General features: G+C 39.8%; 1 protein-coding gene across 3 annotated transcripts in view; it reads right to left on the bottom strand.

Moving 5' to 3' along the window:
• LOC109920220 (protein FAM53A) overlaps positions 1-17,687 on the bottom strand; it is a 132,239-nt gene that overhangs the window by 66,753 nt on the left and 47,799 nt on the right. For all 3 annotated transcript variants that reach the window (XM_048597634.1, XM_048597622.1, XM_048597628.1), the window contains exons 3-4: positions 13,777-13,831; positions 7,726-8,537 (exon numbers count right to left, since the gene is read on the bottom strand). In XM_048597634.1, coding sequence (XP_048453591.1) covers positions 7,726-8,537; positions 13,777-13,831 — 867 coding nt within the window. The remainder of the gene's footprint in view (positions 1-7,725; positions 8,538-13,776; positions 13,832-17,687) is intronic.

Below are 17,687 nucleotides of genomic sequence, written 5' to 3' on the forward strand. Positions count from 1 at the left end.
TGGGAGTTAACTAATACCCGAGACACTACATACAGTGTCTCCCACCCTTCCACCTCCCCTTGCCTAATAATAACAACTAAGTGTGGTGAGCAGGTAAGCTATTTGCATTTTTTTTCCTCATCTCTTATCTTTCGGGGTGGTCACCTAGACACCAAATCCTCTGGGACTGGGTCGGAAGGCAAAGCCAGAGTCTGTTTGAGTATATAAACAGAGTAAACTTAGTGGTGCAGGGAACACAAACTTAAAAAAAAACTAATTAATTTTAAATAATTAATTAAGAGGAGATGGCAGGTCAGGTGATGTGTTGGAGCTGTATGATGTGGGAGCTAGCTGATCCCATCGAGAACGGCAGTGACCACATCTGCAGCAAGTGTTGGCTGCTTGAGGAGCTTCGGCTCAAAATTGATGAGCTGGAATCCGAACTCCAAACACTGCAGCACATCCGGGAGGGGGAGAAATACCTGGATGTGGTGTCCCAGAAGGCAGTCACACCTGGTAGATTAACTAATGTTAACTCAATCAGCAGCCAGGGACAGCAGTGTGTGACTGCGAGTGAGGCAGGTAGAGGGACCCTGCAGACAGGAACACAGGAGCTGCAGCCCTTGACACTGTCCCACAGGTATGAGGCACTTGTTCCCTGTGCGGATGAGGAACAGGGCTGCAGGAAGGATGCGTCAACTGACCATGGCACCATGGTCCAGGAGGCCGTTCAAGAGGGGGGAGCAAAAAGACAGATTGTAGTTGTAGGGGATTCCATCATCAGGGGGATAGACAGTATCCTTTACAAGCAGGATACAGAATCCCGTATTGTGTGTTGCCTGCCTGGTGCCAGGGTGCGAGGCATCTCTCAAGCCGGTCAGAGAATAGTAGGGAGGGAGGGGGGAGGATCCAGTTGTTGTGGTCCACGTAGGTACCAACAACATACGCAGGACTGGGAGAAAAGAACTGTTTCGGGATTATGAAAAGCTAGGAACAAAATTAAAAAACAGGTCTTCAAGGGTCATAATCTCAGGATTGCTGCCTGAGCCACATGCAAATTGGCATAGGGAGGCGAGGATCAGGGAAGTAAACACGTGGCTAAAAGAGAGTGGTGTGGGAAAGAGGGCTTCCTTTTCATGGGGCACTGGCATCAGTTCTGGGACAGGAGGGATCTATACCGCTGGGATGGACTCCACCTGAACAGGGCCGGGTCCAGTGTTCTGGCAAAAAGGGTATATAGGGTGGTTAATAGGACTTTAAACTAGTAAGTAGGTGGGGGGAGGAAGTGAGCGTGGAGGGAGCATAGCAATTAATGTAAGGCAAAGCAGGTTAGCAGGTGACGAGGAAGCTTCAACTCCATTGAAAATTAGGAAAAAAGTTAAAGGGAATGAGAACTCAAGAGCTGTTAGTAATGGAGGTAATAGGACCCAAAAAGGTGGTGCAAAAACTGGCATAAGGGCACTTTATCTGAATGCTCGATGCATTCGAAACAAGGTGGATGAGTTGACGGTACAAATCATGGCAAATGGGTATGATTTAGTGGCCATTACAGAGACATGGTTACAGGATGGTCATGACTAGGAGTTAAATAGCCAGGGGTATCAAACTGTTCGGAAGGACAGACAGAAAAGGTAACGGAGGTGGTGTTGCTCTGGTTTTTAAGGATGATATCAAGGCGGTAGTGAGATGATATAGGTTCTACTGAACAAAACGTTGAATCCAGTTGGGTGGAAATTAGGAATAGCAGGGAGAAGTCACTGATAGGTGTGGTCTACAGGCCACCAAATAATGACATCGTGGTGGGGCAGGCAATAAACATAGAAATAGCTAATGCATGTAAAAAATGGTACAGCAATTATCATGGGGGATTTTAATCTACATCTCGATTGGTCAAACCAGGTCGGTCATGGCAGCCTTGAGGAGGGGTTCATAGAATGCATCCGTGATAATTTCCTTGAACAATATGTAATGGAACCTACGAGGGAGCAAGCTATCCTAGATCTAGTCCTGTGTAATGAGACAGGAATAATTAATGATCTCACAGTTAGGGATCCTCTCGGAAGGAGCGATCCCAGTACTGTCGAATTTAAAATACAGATGGAGTGTGAGAAGGTTAAATCCAGTAGCAATGTCCTGTGCTTAAACAAAGGAGACTATGAAGGAATGAGGGAGGAGTTAGCCAAGGTAGAATGGGAGCAAAAACTTTATGGTGGGTCAATTGAGGAACAGTGGAGGATTTTCAAAACGATTTTTCAGTGTTCAGAAGTATATTCCAGGGATAAGGAAGAACTGTAGGAAAAAGAGCGCGCCAACCATGGATGTCTAACGAAATAAAGGAAAGTATCAGATTGAAAAAAAACATACAAAAAAGCAAAGAGTAGTGGGAAACAAGTAGACTGGGAAATCTTTAAAGGCCAACAGAAAGCCACAAAAAAGGTTAAGAAAAGTAAGATAGATGAGAGTGAAATAGCTCAGAATATAAAAAAAACAGGCAGCGAAAGTTTCTATAAATATGTAAATCGTAAAAGAGTGGCGAAGGTAAACATTGGTCCTTAAGATGATGAGAAGGCCAATTTAATAACTGGGAATGAAAAAGTAGCCGAGGCATTAAACAGTTATTTTGTGTCGGTCTTCACAGTGGAAGACACAAATAACACGCCGAAAACTAATTGCAAGGTGGTTATAGCAGGTGAGGACCTAGAAACTATTATCACTAAGGAGGCAGTGCTGGGCAAGCTAATGGGGCTAAAGGTAGACAAGTCTCCTGGCCCTGATGAAATGCATCCCAGGGTACTAAAAGAGGTGACTGGGGGAAATAGCAAATGCACTAGTAATTATTTACCAAAATTCACTGGACTCTGGGGTGGTTCCTGTAGACTGGAAAACAGCCAATGTGACGCCACTGTTTAAAAAAGGAAGTAGACAAAAAGCAGGTAACTATAGGCCAGTTAGCTTAACTTCGGTAGTGGGGAAAATGCTTGAATCTATCGTTAAGGAAGAAATAGCAAGATATCTGGATATAAATTGTCCCATTGGGAACACCCAGCATGGGTTCATGAAGGTTAGGTCATGTTTAACTAATCTAGTGGAATTCTTTGAGGACATTACTTGCATGGTGGACAATGGGGAACTTGTGGATGTGGTGTATCTGGATTTCCAGAAGGCATTTGACAAGGTGCCACACCAAAGGCTATTACATAAGATAAAGTTACATGGTATTACAGGTAATGTATTGGCTTGGATAGAGGATTGGTTGACCAGTAGAAAGCAAAGATTAGGGGTAAATGGGTGTTTTTCTGGTTGGCGGTCAGTGGCTAGTGGTGTGCCTCAAGAATCAGTGTTGGGACCGCAACTGTTTACAATTTACATAGATGATTTGGAGTTGGAGACTAAGTGTGGTGTGTCAAAATTTGCAGATGACACTAAGGTGAGTGGTAGAGCAGAAGACACTGAAAGTTTGCAGAGGGATATAGATAGTCTAAGTGAGTGGGCAAAGGTCTGGCAGATGGAGAACAATGTTGACAAGTGTGAGGTCATCCATTTTGGTAGGAAATAACAGCAAAATGGACTGTTTTAAAATGGTAAAAAATTGTAGCACTCTGCTGTGCAGAGGGACTTGGGTGTCCTTCTGCATGAATCGCTAAAAGTAGGATTGCAGGTGCAGCAGTCAACTAAAAAGGCAAATGAAATTTTGTTTGCCATTGCTAGAGGGATGGAGTTTAAAAACAGGGAGGCTATGTTGCAGCTGTATAGGGTCCTGGGTGAGGCCACACCTGGAATACTGTGTGCAGTTTTGGTCTCCTTAATTGAGAAGAGGTACACTAGCACTAGAGAGGGTGCAGAGGAGATTCACTCAGTTGATTCCAGAGTTGAGGGGGTTGGATTATGAGGAGACACCGAGTAGGCTGGGATTATACTCATTGGAATTCAGAAGAATGAGGGGAGATCTTATAGAAACATAAGATTATGAAGGGAATAGATAAGGTGGAGGCAGGGAGGCTGTTTCCGCTAGCAGGTGAAACTAGGACTAGAGGGCATCACCTCAAAATAAAGGGAAGCAGATGTAGGACTGAGGTCAGGAGGAACTTCTTCACCCAAAGGGTTGTGAATCTGTGGAATTCCCTGCCCAGTGAAGCTGTTGAAGCTACCTCGCTGAATGTTTTTAAGGCAAGGCTAGATAAATTTTTGAACAGTAAAGGAATAAGGGTTATGGTGAGCAGGCAGGTAAGTGGAGCTGAGTCTCAAAAAGATCAGCCATAATCTTACTGAATGGTAGGGCAGGCTTGAGGGGCCAGATGGCCTACTCCTGCTCCTAGTTCTTAAATCCTCCCATAGCAGATGGTTAAATATTATATCAAGGAAAATCTGGAATTAGGAGTTTAACGAGAATAAAGTCTATGAAACCATTGTCAACTGTTAGAAAAAGCCATCATCTGGTTCACCAATGTCTTTTACAGACAGAAACTATCATCCTTACCTAATCTGGCCTGCATGTGACTCCAGACCAACAGCAATGTGGTTGAGTCCTATGGAATAGCAATAAACGTTGTTCTAGTTAGTGATGTTCTCATTCTGAGAATGAATAAAAACACATGTCTGTGCGTGCATACGTGCTCGTCTGTGCGTGCATACGTGCTCATCTGTGCTGGTGAATTAGGATTGTTTTTGGAGTCAAATTGTGCGCTGCTCCCAGTTCCTGCTCAGGCAACAGCATAACAGGTTCACGACAAAGAAATTGTGAACAACTTGGAGGATGGGGCAGTGAACAGGATATAATCCAAAGGACAAGAATGCTAATCCTTACCAGAAGATGGGTACCCCCACCACCACCTCCAAAACTCAATGAACTCTAAACAAGCTGGTCTTTTCACACCAATGATTTACCCAATTAAATCCGCCCTTTGTAGCTGCTTGACTGTGGCTTCTGGAAACTGAAATCTCTTTTCCAAAGAGAAATTACAGAGACGCGTTGCAAAGCAGCTGCTCTTTGAACACCAACAGCAAGCCCTGTTTTTGTTTAGCACCCAGCCAAGATATGCTGGCAGTCAGCCAGCTGGAAACCAATTCTTGGTGAGCTGCTTCCATGTTCCTCCAGCGTATGCATACCTCTGTAACCTGAAATATATCCATTACAAAGCTTGAATGATGCAGAATGATCCCAAGTATGAAGACTGTATGCATTTCCTGCTCCCCTCAGCCTTGAAGCCACATCGCTAAAATTTTTGAAGTTATAATCACAGAGTAAAGATTGAAGTACTTATTGGTTTCATTTCAATGACTGCATTTGCAAGTTGGGCAAGCCAACTGTTGTTGCTGCTTAATCTTGCTCTCTTTAAGCCATTGCAGTACAAGTAGCATTTTAGAATAAATAATGTGCAGTTACTTTGAGCTGTACCCAACTGTGTATGCTCTTATAAATGGAGCATTGTAAGTAATGTTGTCATTTAGCAATACAAAGACCAATACAGCAGGATCTGATCAGAATCAACTTGTACCAAAGTAGCTAAACAGAATAAACTGAATCAGATAATATTTCAGAAAAATTTCTGCTCAAATTTGTTGTAAATCAGATGCTGGTCTTCTGAAATAAAAACAAAATAAAATTAGAAACACTCAGCTGGTCAAACAGCATCTTTATGGGAAAGAGCAGGTTTCATCTTGATGACCTTTGTAACTTCGCTCACTTCAGATGAAACGTGATGTTTTAAGTGAAAGGAAGCAATTGGAACAAGAACAAAAGGGAAGCTGTATGAAGAAGAGAGAGATTAAATGGCAATGACCGTATTCTAGCCAGTAAGTAAAACTCAAAATATACTTGAGGAACAGCATGTCATCTCTCTAGAAGGAAGTTTACAGCATCTGGACTTGACAGATTTCAAGTTCTGGCTGTGTCTCTGCCCCCAAGCCCCACTTTGTTTCTTTATTCTTTGCAGCTTTCAGGTGAATTTTGCTTTCCATCTGTGGTTGTTGCACACTATACATTTGTTTCTTTACTTGTCCCATTACCAATTCCTCTGGTCATACATCAACTCTGACATTTAATCTCTATTGTCTTTGACATTGTAACAGACCTCCCTCCTTCACTTGGAAAAATCCTTTCCATTTCTAACTTCCCAATCTGATGAAAGGTCACGTCTTGAAAAATGTCAATTTTTCTCTCTACAGATACTGCCTGACCCACTATTCCCAACAGTTTGCTAGTTTGTTATTTCAGATTTCTAGCATTCATCTTTGCTTTTGATCGTGGTCTAGTCTCAGAGTACAGATTAAAAATGCCAAGTGCAGCTTGGATGAGGAGGATGATGACTCAATTAAAAACAATTTTACACAAGAACAGTTAGCAGCCTACTCCATACATTAACATTTTGATGATCATTTTTCAATTACACAAAAATTCTACTTAAAGTAAATGACATCAGCACTAGGAGCTAGCTTTTAGCTGCCTTACATGAGCAGAATATATTAAAAAGCATAAATTAGTGGTCAGCACTATTGAGGACCTCTGTTGCTACTTCAAGAATGTCAAAACAGGCAAAGATAAAGTCTAATTTTTTGCATGCTTGACATTGAACATATGGATTCAAATGGTTGACTAAAGATTCCTCCCCAAATACAAAAATCATTAAAGCTATGCACGAGGAGTCAGTTTTCCAACAGAATTCCAAAACATTAAATACATCCAAAAAGGCTTAAGCTCAACCTGAGGAGCTAACATGTAAATACTGAGCGAATAAGCATTAGCTTTCTGCAACTCAGTTGGAGAATAGTGTTCTCCTAGGTGGTTAAATACAGCCCACACAAAACTAGTTTAATGTACAATTAAATTAAACAATGCAAATAATAACAGGGTTCAAGAGACTAATTGGTCTCATCGTCTACCAGCTCTTCAAACACACTGGTCTCCCAAGATCAAGTAGAATGTTGCAGGAAAGAATCTGGAGAAACTTTCAAAGATGCCAAAATTGTCACCTTTCCAAGATATACAGAAAAGAACCAATTGTCACTTGGCCCCAATTCTTCAGTAGACGGACAATCTAGACTATGCTACAAATCATCCAATTGGAGATGGTTTCATGATGATGAATGGCAAAAACAATATCCAACTGTCAGAAATTCCTTCATCACCAGGCCCAAGTTGAAGTTCTCTCACTCAATCTGACAAGGAATAACAGGGTGTATGGCAAATCACCACACATGGGAATTTAGAAGCAACCCTGCATAGTTGTAGTGCATTTCAGCTAAATGGCTCTCATGCTGGTGCATCAAAAGGATTTTCTGGACTGTATAATGCTGACCTAAAGGTGATGGAATAGTTAAAATTTGAGGCCCATGACAGTTTTGACATTCTTGATCTACAGTGATCTTCCCTCCTTAAATTAATTTCAAAATTTTTCCAATCTTTATCAATGTCAATACACAAATACCACCACAAAAAATTTCAAGCAGATTTGATCAAAAGTGAAATATTCATTCATGGCTTGGGGGTGCAAAGATCATGAAACTGTTTAAGTCTTTGCAAATTTGTTAAACTAGATCCTGGTGAAAAGACAAACATTAAAAATAGTTCATTTAAAAATTTACAAGTGGACTAAAGTACTGGAACTTCCATACTTTTGATTGTCCAAATTTTCATCTTCACTATCTTTCAAGAACGTGTTTTATGATATTCCAAAGTCCCTGCACACAAACTATTTCTACTTCTTTTGCTAGACTCTCAGAACCATGAAGATTCTTTATCCAACTCACCCGTGTCATCTTTAAGAAGTCCAAAGAAGGTCGCGTCCACCTAACATCTTCCTCACGCCTTCGCTTTAGCCCACATTTCCTTTCATTCAGCACACAGGGTTGTGAGCGACATCGCAGCAATCCCTGTCGACGGCTCAGCTCCGGTGTGGAGGTGGGAGTGCTGTTGGCTGAAGGCAAGAGATTTGTTGTTTCTGTAATGTGTTCCTGCGAAAGTGACAGCCGCCGTCTTGGGTTAAAGTCAAATGGACCTGCAGAGTTCCAACGTACACTCGATGTGCTTCCCTCACTACTGTCTACAAATCCACTGCTGGCAGAGGAGGGCCTCGGTACTGGTGAAGTATTGAAGCTGGTAATATTAAATATACTGTTGTTGAGTGATAATGTGTGTTTACTGGTTTGTTGGAGCAGACTGATGCTTGTGCTTCTCTGCAGTGTGGCACTTCCATGGCTGTTGCAGCGCTGCAAGGTTGCACTACCACCGCTGTTACACCGCCGCTTTGACACAGGAGTCCAGACCTTAGAACTGCAGGGTTTCCATGGAGATCGGCACCGGGATAATTCATCAGGCTCCGAAAGAGACCTGCAATGTCGTTTTGTGGGAGGGGCCAAAGGTGTACTCAAGTTCTCACTGAGACTCAACTCACTGATCCAGCCGGAAACAGAGGTTTTATTTGTGTTGATTCGCCATTGCAGCCCAACATGGTCAGCCAGGCTATGGTTAAATGTACACGTCGAAAAAGGAAAGGCCACATTGCGGTTTGTCTCAGCTTTAGTTGAGCAAGTCCGGTTTACAAGTGTCCATGGACTTTCTTCTGTTAGGGAAAGGTGGAGAGAAATTGACTGTTTTCAATCACGAACAAACTGGACAAGAGAAACATTTCAAATTATAAACTATTCATACATACAAAATACTATAATAATAGGAATGGTCTCACAGCACCATACTCTATTACATAAATATTAAAACTAGAATAACAGCTTTGAATACAGGTTAATTTTTAATTAGGTCATAAAATTTGCAGTCTACATAAAGTCCATTTATTTTCTACCAGCACTGACATACCTAATGGCCCATTTTCAACTATGAACAAACAAAAGCTGTGACATAGTTATGCCTTTAGGTTGGAATAACTCAGCTACTTGTACTGCAAAATAATCAAGGAATTCAGCACTCACAGTTCATCATTGTTCAGCAATGAGAGTGGTTCAGCAATGGGCAATATATACTAGCCTAACGGCGATGCCCCCATCTTGAGAATGGATTTAAAAAAGCACTGTCAGTAACTTGGGGTCACAATTTCAAGACTGTCATAAAGTGAGCTAGAAGTGCAATGAGGAGAAACAACTTATCTGTTAGGATTTAGAGAGTGAGATGCCTGGTAAAGTGGTGGAGGCAGATTCCATAGGAAGTTTCAACAGTGAGCTGGATATATATTTGAATGTGATTCATTTATAGGACTACAGAGATAGGTTTGGAGAATGTGACTATCTGGGTTGCTCTTTTAGGAACTGGTACAGACATGATTGGTCAAATGGCCTACCTCTGATGTAAAATTTTATGATTGTACATTCATACAATGGAAAGGCAATGCTGAAATCAAGATACAGTGTATTCTTCAGGGAGGTCAACAGCACTATGCTAACAACTGGACTGTCCTTCCTACATACTCAGGCCTTGAGATATGACTGATTTTTACACAATTACTGCTTTGGATAAAGGCAACTTTTGGAGTGTACATGAAGACTTAGAGATTTTGGGTGGCTTGGAGCTGAGCCTGAGTTATTTGATACTGAATAGAATCATAAGATAAAACAACTTTCACGAAACGTCAACATTTATTCCATTCGGCTCATGTGCAAGGTAACGCAATCTAATTTAAGAAAAATGATTGCAGCTTACATCTTTCCTTGATGTACACTGCTACTACCCACTCAAAATTGGAGCTTGAAGCAAGAGTAGAAATTTAAAATGAAGCACATTTTATAGAAATTTGCTTTAGATAATATTTAAACCAGAATTGAAAAATGAAATAAAGTGGAAAGAGAAAGGTCTTTAAAATAGTGCTGTACAACTTTATGGCCATAAACTAAATCTGGCCTAATGTGTAATGTAGCCAACTTTGAGCACTTTTTGAAATCAATATTTCAACACATTCAAGGAAATTCTCAATTTTAAAGTCAACTAGTTTTATTTCAAACTATCTATTCAGGGAATGTGCACATCATTGGCCTGTATTTATTGCCCATTCCTAACTATCCTTGAAAAGGCAGTAATGAGTCACTTTTCTAATTCTCTGTATTCCATGGGCAGTTCATTTACCTTTCTTGTAACAGTTTGATATACCAAAGTGAGTTGCTGTGCAACATGATGGATGACAGTTACAAGTCAACCACTTTACTCAGTTAGGAGCATAACAACAGTAATGACGAAGTCACAAAAATGTTTCCAAAAATAAAAATAATGTATTTTGTGCACGTATATGGCCTGCTCAACTTTAGGCAATTTAAGGATCACTTGATGAGTCGTGTGTACCAAGCCAATTAAAGCAGATCCTTTTGTGAATGAAATGGTCACCATTTTCTTCCCATCAACTCAGACTGGCAGGTTTATTTAACAATGTTTCGAGTTAGTGGTGAGATTTGAGCACTCATTCTCAGTTCCTCGGCCATTACTGGCATTGGCACAACTGCACCATTAGGTATGGAATGGAATGTGTTCTTCCATTACATCAGATGACGACTTGTAATCTTCTACACTTTTGACGGATGAGTTATACCTGTCCAAGGCTAACAGATTCTTAAGGTATGGTATTGGAAAACAAATGCAATGCAATCAGTCCATATTCAATTTTGCCAATTGCTTGAAAAATGACTAAGAATAAGGTTGGATAAGCGAGGATGGTTTCCCCCAGAACAGGCAGCCAAGAGGTGGCTTAATTGAGGTGTACAAAATAGTGAATGACTTGCATAGAGTGGACAAGGAAGGCCTGCTCCCCCCAAAGAGATCCATTACTGGAGGCACAAGTTTAAAAGGTGGTTGATAGGAGCGAGGGAAAAATGAGGCAAAACCTTTTCATTCACAGGGTTGAGTTTCTAGAATTCACTGCAGTTTGGTGACTGAAGCCAAAACCCTCAACTCATTTACAAGAGGAACCTGGATCTATAGCCGCAATGCTGTAATCTGCAAGATCTGTTGACCCGGTGCTAAAATGTAGTATTAGAATGGACTTTTAACTTATTCATCTGATGCAGGTATGATGGGTTGAATGGCTTCTTTCTAAGCTGCAAGTTTTCTATGGTTCTAATTTATGCAATCCTGTAGATTCCTTCCCTTTAGAGGATCAGGAGATGGAAATGTTTAATATTGCTATTGCTCACACAAGTCCTATAGGTTCTGCTTCAAGAGATGCAAGACGTCGTGCTGATTTTTATGCGAATGTCACTGGCATCTAGAAGTATAACAGCATTCAGAGGAAACAGCAACAGCAGAACCCAAACAAAAGCTGCCAAATTCAACGCCTTGATCAAGTGAATGTTTACAGAAAGCACAGCAAGATGTTATGTAATCTATAAAATACATTAATACAGCTGATTAAGTTTACAAAATGCAATACCAAAATTTAATCCTGAGGAGGAAAATGCAGATTATTCAAACAATTGGAGTTGATGACTAATCATCAACTGCCAATTATAACTATGCCCAGACATGTATCCAGATGTAGCGTAGATTTATATGTGCATTTACACAAAGTACTTTATGTAGCATATTTATAAATAAACTGTTTTAGTCATCGTTTAGTAGCAGAGGGCAAGAAAATAACTACCCATGGTGCTAACAGAATGATTTATCATTTCTGGAGACTTTCAAAGCCTGTACTAAAAAAGGCTGAAGTTTCACAGGTCAATTTGAGAAACAATTTAAAAAATGTTTTCATTGTGATCTAAGTGCTTGTTTAAAAGGAAGACTATAATACAGTTTTGTTTTAATGTATTACTCAGCCTCTCAGATCCAAGTACATTAGAAGTAGCTGATGCAAGCCATTTGAGCCTACTCTGCCATTCAACACCTGGAGTTTCTATCAACTCCACCTTCCACACTATCCCATAGCCAATCAATATCTATTTGAATATTCTCAAAAACAGGTCTGACTGTGTATTCCAAACACTCAATTGATTTGAAACACGAGATTCACCTGTGAGGAAGTCATCTATTGCAGAACCTAGTTGTCCTACACTAAACAATAGAAGTGTTAAACAAAATGCAGATTTTGTTACAAAATGGTATTAAAAAACCAAATCTACGTGACTAACAACTTGTATTATATGTATGAAAATGTACTTAGTCGAAAAATAGTGTTAACTGAAAAATCAGTTGTTAATAACCTCACTATTATAAATTTCCAATTATGGTCCTACGTAGTACTGAAAATACCATAGGGCCTTATGAAAGACCTTCTTTTCAGTTATGAATCAGAACATAGTAATTGATCAAGTCTGCTTTCCACAGAAGAGTTCCATCAGAGGCAGAGTGATGAAACATTTGGACTCTTATCAGCTTAAGAAAGGGATACAGCATGGTTTGTGAAGGCCAATTCATACCTGACAGTATTTGTTTTTAAATAGTCATCACTGGTATAGTGGATAGGGGAGTTTCTGGGGATTTGCCAGAAGATATTTGATAAAAGTTGTTCATAAGGGATTAGTAACAAAACTGACTGCGCCTCCAATCCTAACCATGTGCACAGGTGAGTACGTACTTAGACGTCAGTCGGGATACCGGGTTTGTGTTCTTCGGGAATACGCACGCACACATATACATATATATAAAGTTTGCAGAATACATTAAGTTAGGCAGCACAGTGAGTTGTATCGATGATGGAACTAAGTTACAAAAAGGTCAGTGTCTAAATGAGCGAGCCAGACTATGGCACGTTGTGTTCAACATTGCCCACTTTAGACTGGTGAAAGACTTTTTAGTATGTAATATTGATTTATCAAGAGGTTAGCAACTAGAGCAGAAAAGCAATTCAGATGTTTATTTACATAAATCACTACTATGCTAGCTAACTGTGGTTTTGATCCACTTCAAAGGCTTTCACACATATCCAGACGTTCATCTGGTTTCATATGACATGTTAAACTGCCCCATTAAAGAGCTCATGGGACGCTGAAGAGCAGCAGGGAAATTATCACACATCCTAATCAATATTACAAAGATCTTCACATTACCATATCGCTGTTTGTGGGAACTTACTGTACATATTAGCTGCCACACTTCTCACGTGACCGAAACAAAATACTTCAAGAGTTGGTCATTGGTTCTGTGGTACTTTGGACAATTAAGATCATGAAAGATGTCAAAGATATGCAAGTCCTTTTCCTTTTGAAAATGAGTGCAAATAACAGTTCATAAAGACAAACAGGTTATTGGCCTCTTTCTCAAAACTGTTTGGAATACAAAGGATGGGGTTTGAACTGAGATTTACAAACTTTGGTCAGACCCTAAATAGATTCTGTAAAGATGTATTGTCTTTGAGGATTAGACATTCATAATGACTTCAAGGTTTAAAGAGCTAAATTGAGACAAATTCATCCCACCATGCCTTCTTTTAGAAAATAAGCTGTGGAATTTTTTTATTTCTTCTTCATCTCTCCACCTCACACGTTTTAAGGCTCTCCTTAAAACACAACTGAGGTAACTTCTAGTCCTTTATTCAAGTATCTTGTCTTGCTCACTGTTGTCTGATTTAGCTGCTGTTGAAATTCCTATAATAGTGCAAGTTGTTAATTAATAGAAATCTATCTACAAGATAATATTAGTAGATATCAGATGGGAGGGGCGAGTAGAATCACGCTATGTAGCAATCATGGTCCAACTGAATGGCTGGACAACCCAAGGAGCTAATATTTTAGTCATCTTTTCATTGGAGCTCACTGTGCTCCAGTTCCACTTGCTGCAAAGAATTGTCAATTTCTAAAGTACACGTGGAAACCTGTCACTACATTTTTATTCTAAGGAGTCATTGCGGAGAAAAGGCAAAAGAAACTTACCATCAATTTCATATGGAAACAAGTTGCCACTTTCATTCAGTTTCTCAGTGGAGCGCTGAAATCAACCAAAAGAAAAAATATTCAACACCATAGAAGCAAACATGGTGCAAACGTCAGTGGTAATAAAGACCAATGTGGAAACTTGGGACAGATATCCCTACAGCTTCAGGTGTTACTAAAGCATACCTGTATGACAATCTGAAAGTTATTTATTTCGAAAGCTGAAACAGCATACAATGAATTCCAGTTAGAAACTCAGTCTCCATATCAAGAGATTATACAAGATTTTAATGAAGTCACCAATCTGGATCAACTTAAAAATTCACCTTTCAATTTTGTTTGGAATAGCTCAGTCAGTATTCAAAAATGACAAGTAAACCGTAATTGTTCCCATATTCCTTGAACGTTTCCAATCCAACTGATTACATCAATACTATACAAAAGGCTTACTTACCCAAAGAACATTTAAAAATGTAAAATTACAGCAACCCAAGACTTTTTTTTACAAAAACAAAATAGTGAGAAACAAACACATGGACTTCAGTTCACAAAATTAACTTTGACCCATTTTGTGCAGTCACAGCTTGCTCCAAATATAAACAAGCAGAATCCAAGCCAGGGTGTTTATTGTAATTATGAGTACATATTTTTGGAAAAACCTGTAAGAACATGAAGCACAGTTTAGCTATTTCCTCTTGCAAGAATACTCGTGCAAGGATCAAACAACCTTGAGTAATACTGTTTACAATGGACAGTGTGGCCAACTGCATTAGATCCTGCAGGTCAAAGGATATAGACAAGTTTCTAATGTAAAGTTCAGTAGGGGTTATTTGCACAGTTAACAGGATTTTATGACAGCATGCAAGCACAGGCCAACAGGACAATTTCAATTCACAACTTAAGTTAAAATAACTCTTTCAAATTCCTTATAAAAATGTATGGAACATAAATAATCAGAGCCTTCAACTCAGCACATAAGACAAATACTGAGTACAGTTATCAGTGTCAAAAGACAGACTTCAGCATTTAAGCCATTATGTCCACCACAGATAAAAGAGGGCCTGCAAAAAACTCTCTCAAAGTGAAAACTTCTCTTTTGTAGTTCTTATTTAATAATTTTTTTGGCCTTTTAATTTCTAGCTTCCAGTTTGTGGGGGGAAGCAAGGAAGGGAAATGGATAGTTCTTTAAAAATATGAACACAAGTTACGAATGCTAATCTGCCATGATCAAAATTGGCCATTGTTGAGAAAATACATGTATTCCAAATGGGATTAGGAACCATCCAGTTTTTTTTTTAAAAAGTAGAGAGAGACTGGAATGCAAAAATTTAACATTTGAACAAAAAGAAAATTATTGTATGGGACTCAAATGATTGGACTCTTAGGAAAAGGCAAAGAGTTTCTTAACCACAACTATAATACTAAAAAGTTGGGAACCTCAAACAACTGCATCTATCATCACAATTGAAACCCTAGTACAAACAGAATAAAGTAAACATTTAGTTAAAAGGTAATTAAACCTACATTAGGGAGGGATGAGATTTCGATGGAGATTCTAGAACTAGGGGGCATAGTCTGAGAATTAAGGCCAGGCAGTTCAGGAGTGACAGCGCACACAGTGGTGAATGTTTGTAACTCTTCCACAAATGGCAATAGATGCTAGATTAGTTAACGTTAAATTGGAGATGGATCATTTTTTATTAAGCAAAAGGATATAGGCCATAGATAATCCATGATCTCATTGAATAGCTGAACAGACTCAAGGGGCTGAATGATTAATTCTTAAGAACAAGAGTTGGTCAATGTTGCCAGGACTGGAGAGTTTTAGGTATAAAGAGAGATTAGGTAGACTGGGGTAGTTTGCTGGCAGCAGTGGAGACCTGGTGGGGGTGAGGCCTGATTTAAGATGTATAAATCTAGGAGGACGACAGACAGCGTAGACCGGAAATAACTTTCCCCCTCGGTGGAAGGATCAATGACCGGGGGAACAGATTTAAAAACAAGGAAAGGGAGGTTTAGAAGGGATGAGAGGAAAAATGTTTTCACCCAGAAGGTGGTGGGAATCCAGAACACACTGCCCGAGGTAGAAACTTCAATATTTCAATAGTATTTAGGAGGTATACTTGCGATGTCGAGGCATACAAAAAGATATCGGCTGGAAAATGGTTTATAATAGCTATGTGCTTGATTTTGACTGACAGACTTGATGGACTGAAGGGCCTTTTTCTCAGACCCTAATTTAGGCTAACAATCCATATCTTTGAACAAAGAACACAGCAAGACAGGCTCTAACTTAACCGAAGATTACTGGAATGTCTTAGATTATGAAAAATGCCCTCATTCAGGAACCATTGACAATCCAAAACCTACCTGCCCAGACCCCTAGATGTGCAGAGAACTTGTGAGCAGTCAAATCCCCAATTACAACAGAAGGGGATTCCATCCTTTGAGCAATAAGATTCACAGATCTCCAAACATGGTTGGGAGTGGTATGGGGAAATAAAATAGGGATGTGTGGCAGGTCCCCAGTACAGCAGAACTCCAACTGACAACTATTAACTAAAAGATCTGGAAACTGGAGGATGCTGGACACCAAAAAAGTCAGTCAGTCATTGCATACACTCCTGCCAGTACCGCAGTAAGGTCATTATTTCTCGATTGCTCATATTTGTTGTGCTTATTTGGTTGTTGCCACTTTTACTAAACTGACAGGGTGTTTCACAGAATTTTGTGAATGAGCAATGATAACCTTTCAGTGATCGACACAAATTTTCAAGATCAAATTTGTTGAGCTTATGGTTTTTGAAACTAGACCCAGAAGGAATGGTTAACAATGCCACAAAAGTCTGAAAGGTTTTTATTTTGAGATTTAGTTCAGTTATTCCAATTATGGGAAAGATCCTTGAATAGTTCTGGGCCCTGGCAGGTAGGTGCATTTCCTGTCTCACAAAAGCATTTGGAACTTTCTGCCGAGTGTCACAGCACTGGAGCTTATTCCTCAATTCTTTCAGAATGGACTGAAAACCTAACTATATAAGAGTCTTCCTCAGGATCAAAAGTTGCTTTACTAATCACACCATTAAAAATGCATACTAATGGTGCAAATTTTTGAATGTTATGTAACTAAAGAGTTTGGCAGTAATGCTGTAGGTCTTCAGACTTGGAGGGAATTCAATGTAAAATGAACCCGAAGGAGATATACTGCAGAAAGTACTGTTAAAGCTTTATTGCTTTATCTTCAATACCCACTCATCTGTTCAAACACCTTGCCTATAACAGTTGCACATTTAAGGGTTAAAGGGCTGTATTTTCTGCCCATCTTACATAAAATAAGATCGAGCTTTAACAGCCATACAAAATCACACTACACTCAAGAACAGCCAGTTAGGCAAAAGTAGCCAGTTCTAACATATACATACCCATGGCCATAAAAAGATAGATAGCTTTCTAATCAATTTTACTTTAAAAAGTTTAAATCTAAATCTATTATCAGCTTACAATCGAAAAGCAGATGGCAACCTTATGAGCTTTACACAAATTTCACTTCAGAATTTTAATGTGCTACTGAAAACTCAACAGACTTATGATCAACATGTGTTTACCTTAGCTTAACTTTGAAATTTCCAGTACCAATAAAATTTCCAACATAGGTTGAATCAGAGATAGTAGGAACTGCAGATGCTAGAGAATCCGAGGCAACAAGGTGCAGGTCTGGATGAACACAGCAGGCCAAGCAGCATCATAGGAGCAGAGAGGCTGACGTTTCGGGCCTAGACCCCTCATCAGAAAAGGGGGAGGGGAAGGGGGTTCCGAAATAAATAGGGAGAGGGTGGGAGGCGGATAGAAGAGGGATAGAGGAGAGGATAGGTGGAGAGGCGGAGGCGGCGGAAAAACTGCTCTATGTCCAACCT

This window comes from Rhincodon typus, chromosome 1 (assembly GCF_021869965.1).
Source record: "Rhincodon typus isolate 14 chromosome 1, sRhiTyp1.1, whole genome shotgun sequence".
NCBI classification, from domain to species: Eukaryota; Metazoa; Chordata; class Chondrichthyes; order Orectolobiformes; family Rhincodontidae; genus Rhincodon; species Rhincodon typus.